Source organism: Telmatherina bonti, assembly GCF_933228915.1.
Source record: "Telmatherina bonti genome assembly, chromosome: 24".
NCBI classification, from domain to species: domain Eukaryota; kingdom Metazoa; phylum Chordata; class Actinopteri; order Atheriniformes; family Telmatherinidae; genus Telmatherina; species Telmatherina bonti.
The window spans coordinates 32,814,941-32,834,330 of record NC_136633.1 but is presented as its reverse complement, the minus strand read 5'-3'; the positions used below and the strand labels follow the sequence as shown (position 1 = coordinate 32,834,330).

The following is a 19,390-nucleotide window of genomic DNA, read 5'->3' as shown; positions in this document are numbered from 1 at the left end:
GGAACATGTCCACATGGAAACATGTCCACATGGAAACATGTCCACATGGAAACATCACGTCTGCATGGGAACATGTCCACATGGAAACATGTCCACATGGAAACATCACGTCTGTATGGAAACATGTCCACATGGGAACATGTCCACATGGAAACATGTCCACATGGAAACATGTCCACATGGAAACATCATGTCTGTATGGAAACATGTCCACATGGAAACATGTCCACATGGAAACATCACGTCTGCATGGAAACATGTCCACATGGAAACATGTCCACATGGAAACATCACGTCTGTATGGAAACATGTCCACATGGAAACATCACGTCTGTATGGAAACATGTCCACATGGAAACATGTCCACATGGAAACATCACGTCTGTATGGAAACATGTCCACATGGAAACATCACGTCTGTATGGAAACATGTCCACATGGAAACATCACGTCTGTATGGAAACATGTCCACATGGAAACATGTCCACATGGAAACATGTCCACATGGAAACATCACGTCTGCATGGAAACATGTCCACATGGAAACATGTCCACATGGAAACATCATGTCTGTATGGAAACATGTCCACATGGAAACATGTCCACATGGAAACATCACGTCTGCATGGAAACATGTCCACATGGAAACATGTCCACATGGAAACATGTCCACATGGGAACATGTCCACATGGAAACATGTCCACATGGAAACATCATGTCTGTATGGAAACATGTCCACATGGAAACATGTCCACATGGAAACATCATGTCTGTATGGAAACATGTCCACATGGAAACATGTCCACATGGAAACATCACGTCTGCATGGAAACATGTCCACATGGAAACATGTCCACATGGAAACATGTCCACATGGAAACATCATGTCTGTATGGAAACATGTCCACATGGAAACATGTCCACATGGAAACATCATGTCTGTATGGAAACATGTCCACATGGAAACATGTCCACATGGAAACATCATGTCTGTATGGAAACATGTCCACATGGAAACATCATGTCTGTATGGAAACATGTCCACATGGAAACATCATGTCTGTATGGAAACATGTCCACATGGAAACATCATGTCTGTATGGAAACATGTCCACATGGAAACATCACGTCTGTATGGAAACATGTCCACATGGAAACATGTCCACATGGAAACATCACGTCTGCATGGAAACATGTCCACATGGAAACATGTCCACATGGAAACATCACGTCTGTATGGAAACATGTCCACATGGAAACATGTCCACATGGAAACATCACTTCTGTATGGAAACATGTCCACATGGAAACATGTCCACATGGAAACATCACGTCTGTATGGAAACATGTCCACATGGAAACATCACGTCTGTATGGAAACATGTCCACATGGAAACATGTCCACATGGAAACATGTCCACATGGAAACATGTCCACATGGAAACATCATGTCTGTATGGAAACATGTCCACATGGAAACATGTCCACATGGAAACATCACGTCTGTATGGAAACATGTCCACATGGAAACATGTCCACATGGAAACATCACGTCTGTATGGAAACATGTCCACATGGAAACATGTCCACATGGAAACATGTCCACATGGAAACATCACGTCTGTATGGAAACATGTCCACATGGAAACATCACGTCTGCATGGAAACATGTCCACATGGAAACATGTCCACATGGAAACATCACGTCTGTATGGAAACATGTCCACATGGAAACATGTCCACATGGAAACATCACGTCTGTATGGAAACATGTCCACATGGAAACATGTCCACATGGAAACATCATGTCTGTATGGAAACATGTCCACATGGAAACATGTCCACATGGAAACATCACGTCTGTATGGAAACATGTCCACATGGAAACATCACGTCTGTATGGAAACATGTCCACATGGAAACATGTCCACATGGAAACATGTCCACATGGAAACATGTCCACATGGAAACATCACGTCTGTATGGAAACATGTCCACATGGAAACATCACGTCTGCATGGAAACATGTCCACATGGAAACATCACGTCTGTATGGAAACATGTCCACATGGAAACATGTCGACATGGAAACATGTCCACATGGAAACATGTCCACATGGAAACATCACGTCTGTATGGAAACATGTCCACATGGGAACATGTCCACATGGAAACATGTCCACATGGAAACATGTCCACATGGAAACATCACGTCTGCATGGGAACATGTCCACATGGAAACATGTCCACATGGAAACATCACGTCTGTATGGAAACATGTCCACATGGAAACATGTCCACATGGAAACATCACGTCTGTATGGAAACATGTCCACATGGAAACATCACGTCTGTATGGAAACATGTCCACATGGAAACATGTCCACATGGAAACATCACGTCTGTATGGAAACATGTCCACATGGAAACATCACGTCTGTATGGAAACATGTCCACATGGAAACATGTCCACATGGAAACATCACGTCTGTATGGAAACATGTCCACATGGAAACATCACGTCTGTATGGAAACATGTCCACATGGAAACATCACGTCTGTATGGAAACATGTCCACATGGAAACATGTCCACATGGAAACATGTCCACATGGAAACATGTCCACATGGAAACATCACGTCTGCATGGAAACATGTCCACATGGAAACATGTCCACATGGAAACATCATGTCTGTATGGAAACATGTCCACATGGAAACATGTCCACATGGAAACATCACGTCTGCATGGAAACATGTCCACATGGAAACATGTCCACATGGAAACATCATGTCTGTATGGAAACATGTCCACATGGAAACATGTCCACATGGAAACATCATGTCTGTATGGAAACATGTCCACATGGAAACATGTCCACATGGAAACATCACGTCTGCATGGAAACATGTCCACATGGAAACATGTCCACATGGAAACATCATGTCTGTATGGAAACATGTCCACATGGAAACATGTCCACATGGAAACATCATGTCTGTATGGAAACATGTCCACATGGAAACATGTCCACATGGAAACATCATGTCTGTATGGAAACATGTCCACATGGAAACATGTCCACATGGAAACATCATGTCTGTATGGAAACATGTCCACATGGAAACATCATGTCTGTATGGAAACATGTCCACATGGAAACATCATGTCTGTATGGAAACATGTCCACATGGAAACATGTCCACATGGAAACATCACGTCTGCATGGGAACATGTCCACATGGAAACATGTCCACATGGAAACATGTCCACATGGAAACATGTCCACATGGAAACATCATGTCTGTATGGAAACATGTCCACATGGAAACATGTCCACATGGAAACATCATGTCTGTATGGAAACATGTCCACATGGAAACATCATGTCTGTATGGAAACATGTCCACATGGAAACATCATGTCTGTATGGAAACATGTCCACATGGAAACATGTCCACATGGAAACATCATGTCTGTATGGAAACATGTCCACATGGAAACATGTCCACATGGAAACATCATGTCTGTATGGAAACATGTCCACATGGAAACATGTCCACATGGAAACATCATGTCTGTATGGAAACATGTCCACATGGAAACATGTCCACATGGAAACATGTCCACATGGAAACATCACGTCTGCATGGAAACATGTCCACATGGAAACATGTCCACATGGAAACATCATGTCTGTATGGAAACATGTCCACATGGAAACATGTCCACATGGAAACATCACGTCTGCATGGAAACATGTCCACATGGAAACATGTCCACATGGAAACATCATGTCTGTATGGAAACATGTCCACATGGAAACATGTCCACATGGAAACATCACGTCTGCATGGAAACATGTCCACATGGAAACATGTCCACATGGAAACATGTCCACATGGAAACATCACGTCTGCATGGAAACATGTCCACATGGAAACATCACGTCTGCATGGAAACATGTCCACATGGATTAATAACAATTTCTGTGATGAATAATTTCCCAACACTATAAATGCGCATCAAAAGATGTGTTAACTTCTTATTTATTTCTGTCCTTTTATGCCCACAAAAAAATTAAACGGAAACGACATAAGAATAAATCACGTTTGAAACATGTTTACTTCATTTCTTTCCGAGTAAACAGATGAAAAGGTTGCAGGACCACTTCTTACAGTCCTTCAGACCTAAAGACTACAGTCCTTCAGACCTGAAGACTACAGTCCTTCAGACCTGAAGACTACAGTCCTTCAGACCTAAAGACTACAGTCCTTCAGACCTGAAGACTACAGTCCTTCAGACCTAAAGACTACAGTCCTTCAGACCTAAAGACTACAGTCCTTCAGACCTAAAGACTACAGTCCTTCAGACCTAAAGACTACCGTCCTTCAGACCTAAAGACTACGGTCCTTCAGACCCTAACTGGGAGACCTTAAAAGACCTACAAGCTTGGGTCTGGTTTTGGGTCTGGGGTCTTGGACTGTAAGGTGAACAAGAGGAAAACTAACAAGGTGTTTCTTGCTTCAGGACAGCGAGTCGTGTCCCGTGTCCCGTGTCCCGCGTCCCGCGTCCCGCGTCCCGCGTCCCGCGTCCCGTGTCCCGCGTCCCGTGTCCCGTGTCCCGCGTCCCGCGTCCCGCGTCCCGTGTCCCGCGTCCCGCGTCCCGTGTCCCGTGTCCTTGTTAGAACTGCGGGATATTCAGGGAATTGTGGTAATCTCCACACTTCTTGCTGGGATTAGGGGCGGTCTGAGACCGGTTACACTGCCAAGGAGGGGCAGGAGGGTGATAATCCAGACGTCCGGATTTGCAGGGAAACCTGTGGACAGGATTGACCCGAGGAACAGCTTGTGTGTCAGTTAGCACAAGCAGAATCCGTCAGTCTGGATCCTCATCATGTCAGGTTTTGTGCTTTCAGACTGGAGGACGTATGACGCAGAAGCTCAGCGAAGCTTCAAGTGCACCTCTTTTAAAAGCAACAAATATGGAAATAATAAAGCTGGAAAGCAATCATGGCTTTCACAGCAGTTCCGTGGAGGCAGCAACCTTCACATGTCTGTAGAAAGAGGATTTCCTTTCAGACATCTCAGCAGTGTGTGGGTAGATGAGACCTTTGCAGATATATCTGTGCTGACCTCGAGGAATGGCTGACACCTCACAGAGCCGTAAAAGATTAAGATATCAAGCAAAGGTTAAGGCTAAGACTGTAAAGCTGCACATGCCAGGCTGTTTGGTGTGGGCTTGGCCTCCTCGCTGTGCACAGCGGATAACTAAAGGAAGTCTGCAGGAGCACAGCAATGACAGAATTGGACAACTTTTGAGTAAAAACAAATTCGGATTAAGGTTTAATGTGGAAAAATTGAACAATGCCTGATTTGATTTCACTGCTTCATCCCGTCTTCACCAGCATGGACGACACATGTTTACACCTCCATCCCGGGCGAAATAGCTGGCTTTAATCTGCTGCCGTTGCTGCGCAGAAGTCCACCTGCTGTGGACAGGTGGGGACGCATCAGTTCACCTGGGTAGTGGATCAGAATCAGGCATGGTGCTGTGGACAGGTGGGGACGCATCAGTTCACCTGGGTAGTGGATCAGAATCAGGCATGGGACGGCCTGCTACTGCCTTGTTTCGGATGGTAACACGCCTCGATGTTCCAACATAGACATCATGTTTAAACGTTATTCTTCATTCTGAACATGATCCATGGCTTCCAGAAACAATCTGAAACGTGGACTGTGTGTGTGTGTGTGTGTGTGTGGTGGATGCAGGTCTTTTGTGCGGCTGCTTCTTCGGTGGTATAAATAGTTTCCATCAAGGCTTTTATGGTCAGGCTGATGGTGTCCTTGATGGCAGTGAGTGAAGTAAAAAGGCTGATATCGATCAACTGCTGCTAGTTTCCTCTCTAGCTTTTCTCATGCTGATTTACAGACAGTCAGGGAGACATGGTGAGACATGACCGGTAGCTAAACGCGACACGCTGATTTAACTTTAGCTTCGGGAAGAAAGACATCATGCTCGTGTTATTTCACAGTTGCTCATGCACATATTCACTTAACTTTCACTTAGAAGGCTGGATCAATCGATCAGTCAGATATCTCCAGCTAACTGGGTATGTTTCCACCACGGTTGCACACAGTCACAGTAACAAATTCCGCCATGGCATTAGTTGTCTCAGAAATTATTGTGAAAGATAATAATATTGCTGTCATTTTGAGACTAAATAACAATAAATCCATCATAGTGTAAATACACCCTTTCATAGATCAGCAAAACTTTCATTTCTACAGAACATTTAGCTGGATGTGCAGACGAGACCCATCCAGTCCCAGTCTGCTGAAACACATCAGGATTTCTCCTGCGGTTTTGGCAACGTGGTTATCTGGAACATCTGGTCTCTAAACACCATGTAGCACAGTTACATAGTCTGTTATCAGCTCATGGAAGGAGACATGCTTGGACTGGACCAGAGGTGTCTTTAATCACCTTCAGCATGTCATTTTTCGTTTCATTTTAAAGTTGTGGAATTGCCGTTTGTAACATGAATGTTCCTCCAGACTGTTGATACTAGCTGGGAAAAGTTGGGAATGTCGCAGAATGATGATCTGGATGCTGTTCTGCTGAGCAGATTACTGGTATGATGATCCCCTTGATTTTCTGGATTTCTATTTTATTTATTTATTTTGTATGATTGTAAAACAGAGTTTCTACTGCTGGACCAGACCAGAGAGGATAGGAGCGACAGCCAAAGAGAAAGAAAACCTCTCATAGAGAGAGAGGAAAAGAAAGAGAAAGAAAGAAAAAACAGACATTTGCATAAACGTACGCATATGCACCCATACGCATTTGCCTCTATAAATGCATGTACCTACACATTCACACACATGTACACAAACAGGCCGATCCACCTGCGGAGGACTAGACTACCACGTGTCAGGAGCACCATAAACTATCAGGTTAAATAGAAATGAGAGACAAAGAAAACCAGCTGCTGTTGGTGAACAAACCTGCAGGCGACCGAGTCCTTCCAACATGAAGACTACACCCCACCCCAGAGTCAACCATGGACCCACCCACACACACTCCCACATGTACCGACTCACTCACATACTACCTCCTGACACACACCTCCCCCCCCCCATCCATTACACATGCTCCGTAGCCTCTTTCCCACTGTAGGAACCATTTGACGTTCCTGTAACCTTTTCAGTTCTTTGGCGCATTCGGACAGATCGGAACTTAGGGACCCCTGAGTTCCTATAACCATTTCAGCGCCTACTCAACTTCCGGGTCTTTCCTTAGTTCTGTAGGAACGCATCTGACGAAGCAGGCTGACGTAGGTGATAGCTACGCCCTCGCGCTGAGCGCCGCTACTTAATTTCCGCATCGTCAGACCCCGCCATTTTTAAAAACCGCTGTTTACGGAAGCATGGAGAACGCAGCTGATAAGTGGACGGACGACGAAGTCAGAGCCGAGGAAATCCAGAGAGGGTTCGAAAGCACACAAAGAACACGATGGCCTTGTCGCTCTCCATTTTTGCTCCTTTGTGGTGTTTTCCTCTTCGCGGTTTGTTTTGTTGCTGAGTGGCGCTAAAATAACACGTCACTGTCGCAGATGGTTGCGTCAGATCGGTAGCGATCGGGTCTCCGACTCATGTCCGAATGCAAAGTGACACGGTTCTCTGGTGAAGGACAGTTCTTAGAACGCTATTAGTTCTCAGAACGCAGTTCTTAGAATGTCTCTGTCCGAATGAGACTCATGTCACACCCCTCTACCTCGCACGAACCCCCTCCCCAGCAAAACCCCGGAAATAGGGGCATGAGAGGACCACTTCTCCCCTTCCCCCCTCCCCGCTAATGATTGTGAAGTGTGTGATGTTTGCAATTAAAATTGAGGGGCAGTAACCCCACCATGTTGGGAGAGGGACCGCCTAAGCAGCCCCGCCCACCATAAACTGCATGGCCCGCCCCCCAAAACATGTCCATGAGTTGTCAGTGTGCTTTTTGTGATGTGGTGACTAAGTGTAATTAAAACTGGGGGGTGGGCCGGTACTGGGTGCAGTGATCAAGACCACCTTCATGGCCTCTCTCACCACCCAGCACACCGTGCCCACCTCCCAACACCCTACCTGTGTGTGGAGGAGAGCCGGGAAGGGGATTTAGGACCTGAGCGAAGTGACTCCCTCTAGAAGGCGAGCTGCCATCGTCAAAATGTCGCCTTTTTAACATCATTAAAGTACAGCATGGCTTTACTTACCACGCTGTCTGAGTGCACATCATGTTGCACTGTCCTGTTTGTATTTAAGCTGTCAGTTAAACACCACAGTGGTCGTAGATTGTTGGGAAGATGGAGCTAGCCTGTTTGTTAAGGTCTTTATTCCCAGCTGGGAAAACTGCAGGTAATGGTTGTGTTTTAAGTGCAGATGGAAGCATGTCGTATTGCCATGTTAGATAATATTGTCTTAAAAGAAATAAGGCAGGAAAGAAGTCCGGCAAACTTATTGCGAGCTGTAACGTGAGTCCCACTGGCGGAGGAAAAGGACAAGCCGCGTTGCAGACAGACGGGTCAGAGACAGAACTATAAGCTGCATACTTTCCTGAAGAGGTATCCATTCTGCAGCTGAAGGAAATCCAGCTGCTGCAGCTTGATGACAGAGCGACGTACATCCAGGTGCATCAACAGCCCTGGAAGTATGGTAGACGGAGATGGCGGCTACAGAAATGCTCGTACACACTGATGAAATATGTGCCAGAAGCACAGCTTGGAAATATTTCTGCTTGAACAATGAAGACAAGAAGCTTTAAACCAAGTTGACATGTGGTGAACTCTGACCTTCATGTAGCTAATAGCTAACTGACAAAACAGGAGCTAAAAGTAGCTAACCAGCTAATGTAGATAAGCAGGCTAAAGCTAAGTCACGCTGTTAAGTGACTAAAAACCGCAGTTGTTCTACATTCCTACTTCTTGTAGCAAGATATTGGATACCTGCCAATCAAAATGACACACCCAGAATTTCAAGAAAAAATTATGACTAAACGAGGGGACTCATAAATCCCCCCCCCCCCCCCCCCCCCCAACATGTTAAGCACCAAACAATTATGAATGGGTTAGGAGAACTTCAACATTTAGTCCTGTAGCTTCATGGAACTGTCCAACTGGACAGTCCACCAGCACCTTCCTACCATGTCCTCTACTGTATGATTTCCTGCTTGTGTTGTTCTCACTCATATGTAAGTCGCTTTGGATAAAAGTTTCTAAATGACTGTAGAATAGAATAGAATAGAATAGAATAGAATAGAATTTTAACTTTGATGCAGATCCAATGTATTTCATTGGAGACATAAAATGTGTATAAAGTGGAAAAACTGGGCGTAAACACCAAGGTGGCAAGATGACACCTCGTTGTCATGACAACAGGTGTATGATTGACATTTTTGCTTGTCTTGAGGTGCTAGACACGTGTGTCAAATTTTGTTTTCTCGTACTGAGCGTGTGTGTGTTAGCTCGTACTGAGCGTGTGTGTGTTAGCTCGTGCTGAGCGTGTGTGTGTGTTAGCTCGTACTGAGCGTGTGTGTGTTAGCTCGTGCTGAGCGTGTGTGTGTGTTAGCTCGTACTGAGCCTGTATGTGTGTTAGCTCGTACTGAGCGTGTGTGTGTTAGCTCGTGCTGAGCGTGTGTGTGTGTTAGCTCGTGCTGAGCGTGTGTGTGTTAGCTCGTACTGAGCGTGTGTGTGTTAGCTCGTGCTGAGCGTGTGTGTGTTAGCTCGTACTGAGCGTGTGTGTGTGTTAGCTCGTGCTGAGTGTGTGTGTGTGTTAGCTCGTGCTGAGCGTGTGTGTGTTAGCTCGTACTGAGCGTGTGTGTGTTAGCTCGTGCTGAGCGTGTGTGTGTGTTAGCTCGTACTGAGCGTGTGTGTGTTAGCTCGTGCTGAGCGTGTGTGTGTTAGCTCGTGCTGAGCGTGTGTGTGTGTTAGCTCGTACTGAGCCTGTATGTGTGTTAGCTCGTACTGAGCGTGTGTGTGTTAGCTCGTGCTGAGCGTGTGTGTGTGTTAGCTCGTGCTGAGCGTGTGTGTGTGTTAGCTCGTACTGAGCGTGTGTGTTAGCTCGTACTGAGCGTGTGTGTGTGTTAGCTCGTACTGAGCTTGTGTGTGTGTTAGCTCGTGCTGAGCGTGTGTGTGTTAGCTCGTACGGAGCTTGTGTGTGTGTTAGCTCGTGCTGAGCTTGTGTGTGTGTTAGCTCGTGCTGAGCGTGTGTGTGTTAGCTCGTACTGAGCTTGTGTGTGTGTTAGCTCGTACTGAGCTTGTGTGTGTGTTAGCTCGTGCTGAGCGTGTGTGTGTTAGCTCGTGCTGAGCGTGTGTGTGTGTTAGCTCGTACTGAGCGTGTGTGTGTTAGCTCGTGCTGAGCGTGTGTGTGTTAGCTCGTGCTGAGCGTGTGTGTGTGTTAGCTCGTACTGAGCCTGTATGTGTGTTAGCTCGTACTGAGCGTGTGTGTGTTAGCTCGTGCTGAGCGTGTGTGTGTGTTAGCTCGTGCTGAGCGTGTGTGTGTGTTAGCTCGTACTGAGCGTGTGTGTTAGCTCGTACTGAGCGTGTGTGTGTGTTAGCTCGTACTGAGCTTGTGTGTGTGTTAGCTCGTGCTGAGCGTGTGTGTGTTAGCTCGTACTGAGCTTGTGTGTGTGTTAGCTCGTGCTGAGCTTGTGTGTGTGTTAGCTCGTGCTGAGCGTGTGTGTGTTAGCTCGTACTGAGCTTGTGTGTGTGTTAGCTCGTACTGAGCTTGTGTGTGTGTTAGCTCGTGCTGAGCGTGTGTGTGTTAGCTCGTGCTGAGCGTGTGTGTGTGTTAGCTCGTGCTGAGCGTGTGTGTGTGTTAGCTCGTGCTGAGCGTGTGTGTGTGTTAGCTCGTACTGAGCGTGTGTGTTAGCTCGTACTGAGCGTGTGTGTGTTAGCTCATACTGAGCTTGTGTGTGTGTTAGCTCGTGCTGAGCGTGTGTGTGTGTTAGCTCGTACTGAGCGTGTGTGTTAGCTCGTACTGAGCGTGTGTGTGTTAGCTCGTACTGAGCGTGTGTGTGTGTTAGCTCGTACTGAGCGTGTGTGTTAGCTCGTACTGAGCGTGTGTGTGTTAGCTCGTACTGAGCGTGTGTGTGTTAGCTCGTGCTGAGCGTGTGTGTGTGTTAGCTCGTACTGAGCGTGTGTGTGTTAGCTCGTGCTGAGCGTGTGTGTGTGTTAGCTCGTGCTGAGTGTGTGTGTGTGTTAGCTCGTACTGAGCGTGTGTGTGTTAGCTCGTACTGAGCGTATGTGTGTTAGCTCGTGCTGAGTGTGTGTGTGTGTTAGCTCGTACTGAGCGTGTGTGTGTTAGCTCGTGCTGAGCGTGTGTGTCTGTTAGCTCGTGCTGAGCGTGTGTGTGTGTTAGCTCGTGCTGAGTGTGTGTGTGTGTTAGCTCGTGCTGAGCGTGTGTGTGTTAGCTCGTACTGAGCGTGTGTGTGTTAGCTCGTACTGAGCTTGTGTGTGTGTTAGCTCGTGCTGAGCGTGTGTGTGTGTTAGCTCGTACTGAGCGTGTGTGTTAGCTCGTACTGAGCTTGTGTGTGTGTTAGCTCGTGCTGAGCGTGTGTGTTAGCTCGTACTGAGCGTGTGTGTGTTAGCTCGTGCTGAGCGTGTGTGTGTGTTAGCTCGTGCTGAGCGTGTGTGTGTGTTAGCTCGTACTGAGCGTGTGTGTGTTAGCTCGTGCTGAGCGTGTGTGTGTGTTAGCTCGTGCTGAGTGTGTGTGTGTGTTAGCTCGTACTGAGCGTGTGTGTGTTAGCTCGTACTGAGCGTGTGTGTGTTAGCTCGTACTGAGCTTGTGTGTGTGTTAGCTCGTGCTGAGCGTGTGTGTGTGTTAGCTCGTACTGAGCGTGTGTGTTAGCTCGTACTGAGCTTGTGTGTGTGTTAGCTCGTGCTGAGCGTGTGTGTGTGTTAGCTCGTGCTGAGCGTGTGTGTGTGTTAGCTCGTGCTGAGCGTGTGTGTGTGTTAGCTCGTGCTGAGCGTGTGTGTGTGTTAGCTCGTACTGAGCGTGTGTGTGTTAGCTCGTACTGAGCTTGTGTGTGTGTTAGCTCGTGCTGAGCGTGTGTGTGTGTGTTAGCTCGTACTGAGCGTGTGTGTTAGCTCGTACTGAGCGTGTGTGTGTTAGCTCGTGCTGAGCGTGTGTGTGTGTTAGCTCGTGCTGAGCGTGTGTGTGTGTTAGCTCGTGCTGAGCGTGTGTGTGTGTTAGCTCGTGCTGAGAGTGTGTGTGTGTTAGCTCGTACTGAGCTTGTGTGCGTGTTAGCTCGTGCTGAGCGTGTGTGTGTGTTAGCTCGTACTGAGCGTGTGTGTGTTAGCTCGTGCTGAGTGTGTGTGTGTGTTAGCTCGTACTGAGCGTGTGTGTGTTAGCTCGTACTGAGCGTGTGTGTGTTAGCTCGTACTGAGCGTGTGTGTGTTAGCTCGTACTGAGCGTGTATGTGTGTTAGCTCATACTGAGCGTGTGTGTGTGTTAGCTCGTACTGAGCGTGTGTGTTAGCTCGTCCTGAGCGTGTGTGTGTGTTAGCTCGTACTGAGCCTGTATGTGTGTTAGCTCGTACTGAGTGTGTGTGTGTTAGCTCGTACTGAGCGTGTGTGTGTGTTAGCTCGTACTGAGCGTGTGTGTGTGTTAGCTCGTACTGAGCGTGTATGTGTGTTAGCTCATACTGAGCGTGTGTGTGTGTTAGCTCGTACAGAGCGTGTGTGTGTTAGCTCGTACTGAGTGTGTGTGTGTTAGCTCGTACTGAGCGTGTGTGTGTGTTAGCTCGTACTGAGCGTGTGTGTGTGTTAGCTCGTACTGAGCGTGTGTGTGTGTTAGCTCGTACTGAGCGTGTATGTGTGTTAGCTCATACTGAGCGTGTGTGTGTGTTAGCTCGTACTGAGCGTGTATGTGTGTTAGCTCGTACTGAGTGTGTGTGTGTAAGCTCGTACTGAGCGTGTGTGTGTGTTAGCTCGTACTGAGCGTGTGTGTGTGTTAGCTCGTACTGAGTGTGTGTGTGTGTTAGCTCGTACTGAGCGTGTGTGTGTTAGCTCGTACTGAGCGTGTGTGTGTGTTAGCTCGTACTGAGCGTGTGTGTGTGTTAGCTCGTACTGAGCGTGTGTGTGTGTTAGTTTGTACTGAGCGTGTGTGTTAGCTCGTACTGAGCGTGTGTGTGTGTTAGCTCGTACTGAGTGTGTGTGTGTTAGCTCGTACTGAGCGTGTGTGTGTGTTAGCTCGTACTGAGTGTGTGTGTGTGTTAGCTCGTACTGAGCGTGTGTGTGTTAGCTCGTACTGAGCGTGTGTGTGTGTTAGCTCGTACTGAGTGTGTGTGTGTGTTAGCTCGTACTGAGCGTGTTTGTGTTAGCTCGTACTGAGCGTGTGTGTGTGTTAGCTCGTACTGAGCGTGTGTGTGTGTTAGCTCGTACTGAGCGTGTGTGTGTGTTAGTTTGCACTGAGCGTGTGTGTTAGCTCGTACTGAGCTTGTGTGTGTGTTAGCTCGTACTGAGCGTGTGTGTGTGTTAGTTTGTACTGAGCGTGTGTGTTAGCTCGTACTGAGCGTGCGTGCGTGTTAGCTTGTACTGAGCGTGTGTGTGTGTTAGTTTGTACTGAGCGTGTGTGTTAGCTCGTACTGAGCGTGCGTGCGTGTTAGCTTGTACTGAGCGTGTGTGTTGTGTCTCCGCAGGAACTTCTACTACATCACGATGCTACGCGACCCCGTCTCGCGCTACCTCAGTGAGTGGAAGCACGTCCAGCGAGGCGCGACATGGAAAACCGCACTGCACATGTGCGACGGCCGCCCTCCCACTCGGGACGAGCTCCCCGCCTGCTACAGCGGCGAAGACTGGACGGGCGTGCCGCTGGCGGACTTCATGAACTGCCCGTCCAACCTGGCCAACAACCGGCAGGTCCGCATGCTGGCCGACCTCAGTCTGGTGGGCTGCTACAATATGTCCTCCATGAGCGAGCTGGAGCGCGGCCGTGTGCTCCTCGCCAGCGCTAAGGCCAACCTGCGCAACATGGCTTTCTTTGGCCTGACGGAGTTCCAGCGAAAGACCCAGTTCCTGTTCGAGAGGACGTTTGGCCTGCACTTCATCCGGGCCTTCACCCAGATCAACAGCACGCGCGCCGCCAGCGTGGGCATCAGCGAGAAGGTACGCTGGCGCATCGAGGCGTTGAACGCCCTCGATATGGAGCTGTACGAGTACGCCAAGGAGCTGTTCCTCCGCCGGTACCAGGACAGTCGGCAGCGGCAGCATCTGGAGGAGCGTTTGAGGAGGCGGCAGGAGAGGCAGCAGCTGCACAGAAACTATCTGGTCCAGCTGTTGAGACTGGGAGGAGGAGCAGATGAGGAGGAGGAGGAGGTGGTGAAGGAGGAGGTGGTCACCACGGAGGACTACAGCAGCCAGGTGGTGCGATGGTGAGGACGACGCAGATTCAGACTGCTTCCTGGCTGAAGAGGACTTTCCCTTATCGCCGACTTTGTGTTTATAATGATGGATGTGTTGTCATGGCAACGCGTACATTTTCTATCCGTTGTTTTTATATCGTGGCTTTTCTTGGCACCGCAGTTGTAAAATTATTTATTTGTTGGCAGATGCTTTGAATGTTTTCCTTCAGTTCCGTTCTGGACCACAAAGCAGGTAATCCAGATCGCTTCAGGTCCCGCTCTTCATTATCACCTCACTGGAGCTCCTGGATCGCCATGACAACCGACGCTGGAAACCCCACCGACATGTAAAACATTAGTTTCCCTAGAAAATAAAAGACATCAGTGAGAAATACGACATACCAGCAGTCGCAGCCGGTATGTTTGTAAAATCGGGGTTGTTTTGGGTGATTTCCCTCCCAGGTGGTCCTTATTTCCCCCACAGGCTGCGTTCCAGCGTGGAAACCGTGGACAGAAGAGACACAGGTGTTTAAATGTCGGCCTCATAATGTGCAGTAAAACATCTTAATCGCAACTTGATTCTGCGTCGTTTGTCTTTCTGAGAGATCACGATGCGTTCAGAGTCTCAGAATTCTGAGACAGAGTTCAGTGGACAGCTGGAATCACACCGGTACCAGTGGACACGCGTACTGAACACCTGCAGGCAGGAAACGGTCCAGTTAGCGGCCATATCTGCAGCAAAAATCCTGCAAATTTTACATTTTCACATGCTGTGCTGAATAACATCTTACGTCCCAGAAACGGCCTCAGACTGCCATGCATCTTTTATAGTTTCACGTTGATCCACCAGGGGGCAGTGCTGAGTTCAGAGTTCATGTCCACATTTTGACAGCGGTTGGCAACACTGAAGAAGAAAAATAGTTTTTGCTGTTCCTAAACTCCTTCTTCTTCTGTGGCTTTTTATTTTCTTCTTCCTGTTCCTCTTCTTCTTCTCTTGGTTGCTTCCTCCTCTGGTTGTGTGTCAGCTATACAACACTGCCCCCCAGTGGTCTCTAGTGGTATCGCTCCATTTATTGTCAAGTCACAGATTCTGAAAAATGAACCAAATTACGTACAAAACTTCTGCTGCATCCAGCACAAATTGGCTTTAAGGAGTTTCCATGGTAACAGTGTTTCGGCTGGATAAAACCTGAGAACAGGCTGAAACTGGAACCGCAGTTGTTCCATGTAAACACAAACAGGGAAGTTCTGGTGACGAAACGCCCATCACATGACCATGCATTTATGGCCCAGGCCACGTTTACACCGCCCAACAACAACAACCAATAAAGCTGTTTTGGTCTCTTGATGCAAAAGCTACTTTTGAAGCAACAGTCATGCCAGCAAACATGGAGAGATTCCCAGAGCCGTTCATTCTGACCCCCCAATAAAAACATGTGGTCTGTTCTATGTTTAATGAGAGGAACCCCGGATAGAAGAATATGGCGTGTCCACTGTGGTCCTGCTGGTTTTCCATGTTTCTCTGCTTCAACACACCTGAATAAATAGTTTAACGGCGACCGGAGCATGTCGGCCCATTGATCTAATTAAACGTCCTAAACCTGGCCGGCTCTGGACCCCTGGTCTAAGTGTCATCAGACCATGATCCAAGCATTTTTATTGGCTGTTTTTAGGAGTAAACGACTCAGATTCTTGTTTCACATGTCCAGAGTCAGGAAGCTGGAGGACCGGCATGGTGAGGCCACTTCCAGTAAGTTAAACCAGAAACCCTGGAAATGATGAACCCGTTTCTTAGTCCAGGTCCCTGCCAGACCTTCAGCACCATGTTTGTGAGCCAAAGCCTCGTATCGAAGCACAAACTGCAAACGGCAACATGTTGGTTGGAAATGTGTTCAATAAAAACCTGCAGCATCCAATGATGTTCATTTCTCCCTGATGGCTTCCCAGTAGCACTATGCAAACCCCCCAAAGAGGGCGAGCCTCACAGCTGCTTTTTGCTCTCTTACAGAACCTACGTAGTCCTGGTCCTGGTCCCAGTACTGGTCCAGGTCCCCGTACTGGTTCTGGTCCTAGTACAGGTCCAGGTTCCCGTACTGGTCCTGGTCCTGGTCCTGGTCCTAGTACGGGTCCCCGTAGAGGTCCAGGTCCTGGTGGTCCCCCTCTGTAGGACTGAATGAATCCATTTTAAGGATTTAACGACGTTTTGAGGTGAAAAGAAAACCCACCTGGAAAAAACGTTTTAAAAGTCGAGTTGATAGAAAATGTAAAACGATTTCATTAGTTGGAAGATTTCGTTTTTTCAGGATGTTTTGGATCATTTAGTCACAGAATAGTTTCTGCTGGATGAAACGTCTCGTTTGTCTTCCAGGAGATTTTTTCAAGCAGAAGTCATCACCAGCGTTTTGGCCTTCTTCCACAAAGTCGTCATTTCTTCACACCCTGCAGGCAGAAATGAGGTCCCGCGGCGGCTTGTGGCGTCCCGGCAGGTGGAGCAGCGACCTGGTCACCCTCAGCCAGCGCTCCCAGCAGAAAACGCTCAGGAAGGCCTACTGAACTTCCCCCTGACAGCGTGTACGGAGCCAGGTCAAAGAACATGTTGGCTCCAGCCACAGGCCGCGAGATGATATACGCCGTGTGCATCATCCACCGCCGTGGAAGGCGTCGCCATGTTCTTTATCTCCATCCACAGCACACATAACACCTGATACTGCAGGAAACACGTGGTGAAGACGACCAGGTTGAGCACATCTGGGCTCGCATCCGGTAGAAGAGGCTCGGCTCGCCAGCTCTTTCGCAATACCAATGTAACACATGGACTCGACCACTAGGGGCAGCGTGAAGCCCAAATCAGTGAGCGCCCAGCCATACGCCGTCCCGTCACGATGCGACACTGTGCTGGCGAAGTGCAGGGAGGTCTGGTTCTGCGGTTCCAGCGAAATCATGCCAAACATGGCAGAGATCATCCAGACGCTGGAACACGCGATGATGGCTCAAGACTTCTGCTGCATCTGAGCCGCCCGAAGCGGCCGGATCACCGCCGCGTAGCAGAACACTGCCAGGCGGGTCAGGAAGAGCACGCTCCCGTAGAGGTGGAAGTTGAAGCCGAAGTGCACCAAGTGGCACATGAAGTTGCCGAGCGTCCACGAGTCCCTGTTGCTGTAGCGGGACACCAGGAAGGGCAGCGGGAGGACGTAGAGTCACAGCCAGGTTCACCATGACGATGCTCCTCCAGCAGCTTTGTGAGGTAGATGCTGATGGCACTGATGTTTCCCACCAGGCCCACCGTGAAGATGAGGCTGTAAGCGACCAGCAGGTAGTAGAGTTTCATCCGGCAGTCCACATCCGTGCAGTTGTCCACGGAGGCCATGTTGGAGTCCAGTTTACTAAAGCAGAGAAGAAATACTGTAAAAATATCAAGCAAAAGGGGAACAATGTGCATGTTTTATTCATTTACGTGCACATGAAGGGAAATCTGCTTTCTCTGACAGAATCGACTCTTTATGCTCCAAAGATCTGCTTATATCACTCACTTTCTTTTCTGATCTGATTTACAGATGACCAGTGCCAGACTGAATCCCCTCCCTCCCCTTCACAGCACAAGTCTTCTCTCCTCTGTGATTGATCGGACAGTGTGCTCGTCTAAATAAAGCCCCGCCCCTTCGTCCCTCCCTCCCCAACGTTTGCAGAAAACTAAACTACTTCAGCTCGTCGGCAGGAAGTAGCAGGACGGCGAATAAGCGGCGTGCACGAGGCGGAAACACACGAAGGTCCACCTCCAACGACACCTGAGTCCAGGTGGACCGCAGAACCTTAAGTCTGAATCTTTCTGTCGGATCTTTAAATCAGATTCAGAAAAATTCTCCAGGTCCTTCAAGGACTTTCCAAACTTCATCTCTGGGTGTTTCTGCCCTCGAGGAGGATCCGTGCTGGACCCGTTCAGGTCCTGGTTCAGGTCCTGGTTCTGGAAGGCTCCGCCCTGTATCGGACCCGTTCAGGTCCTGGTTCAGGTCCTGGTTCTGGAAGGCTCCGCCCTGTATCGGACCCGTTCAGGTCCTGGTTCAGGTCCTGGTTCTGGAAGGCTCCGCCCTGTATCGGACCCGTTCAGGTCCTGGTTCAGGTCCTGGTTCTGGAAGGCTCCGCCCTGTATCGGACCCGTTCAGGTCCTGGTTCAGACAAGCCGGCCATTTCCTCCTCTGTGGGTTTTTTCTGAGTAGAACCAAGAGGAGGACTGCGATGAAGAGGAGGATAAGCAACTAGGTGTGTGTGTGTGTGTGTGTGTGTGTGTGTGCGTGCGTGCGTGTGCGTGTGTGTGTGTGTGTGCGCGTGCGTGCGTGTGTGCGTGCGTGTGTGTGTGTGTATGGGGGGATTAGGCTACATATCGATCTCATTAAACTCTTTGTGACTTTTGTGAGCTTTGCTGTTTCACAGGATTTGTTCACAAATATATCTGCAGGTAGTGAAAGTGAAACTTCCGCATGTCATCGATAAGTAACAATCAATACTTTTACCGTTGTTTTGCTGTTTTCTTTCCGATGACGAGGTGGTTTCTTTGGTGACGACATCCACGCAGAGATGTAATGTGTCATACAGATGCATGTTTTTAAGCATTCCTGTTATTCACACACACAAACTCACACACACACATGTGAACCTGTTGTGTTCACATGGTTTCTGCATGAATCAGACATAAATTAAAAAAAGAGAAGGGTACAACTGGACAGAGAAGGTTCACCTGGAAGAGAGGCGGGTACACCTGGATGAGAGGTGGGTAAACCTGGATGAGAGGCAGGTACACCTGGATTAGAGGTGGGTACACTTTGAAAGGGCAGGTTCCCCTTGACAGGGCAGGTACACCTGGACAGGACGAGTTCACCTAGACTAGACGCAGCTACACCTGGATAGGGCAGGTTCAACTGGACACTTGGAAAATGCAGATACACCTGTACAGGGAGGGAACACTTGAACAATACAGGTACACCTGGACAGGGAAGATACACTTGGAGA

At 48.4% G+C, this 19,390-nt stretch overlaps 1 protein-coding gene and 1 pseudogene across 2 annotated transcripts in view; one reads left to right on the top strand and one right to left on the bottom strand.

Moving 5' to 3' along the window:
- LOC306774201 (heparan-sulfate 6-O-sulfotransferase 3-B-like) overlaps positions 1–14,420 on the top strand; it is a gene marked incomplete at both ends in the record, with an annotated part of 80,154 nt that extends 65,734 nt beyond the window's left edge. The window contains one exon of the mRNA XM_079264185.1: positions 13,682–14,420. Within this exon, the coding sequence (XP_079120311.1) occupies positions 13,682–14,420 (739 nt within the window). The remainder of the gene's footprint in view (positions 1–13,681) is intronic.
- A 2,390-nt stretch (positions 14,421–16,810) lies between these two features.
- Positions 16,811–17,753, bottom strand: LOC306774179 (2-oxoglutarate receptor 1-like; annotated as a pseudogene). Its single transcript has one exon. The product of its transcript is annotated as a 2-oxoglutarate receptor 1-like (transcript).
- Between the last annotated feature and the right edge of the window lie 1,637 nt (positions 17,754–19,390).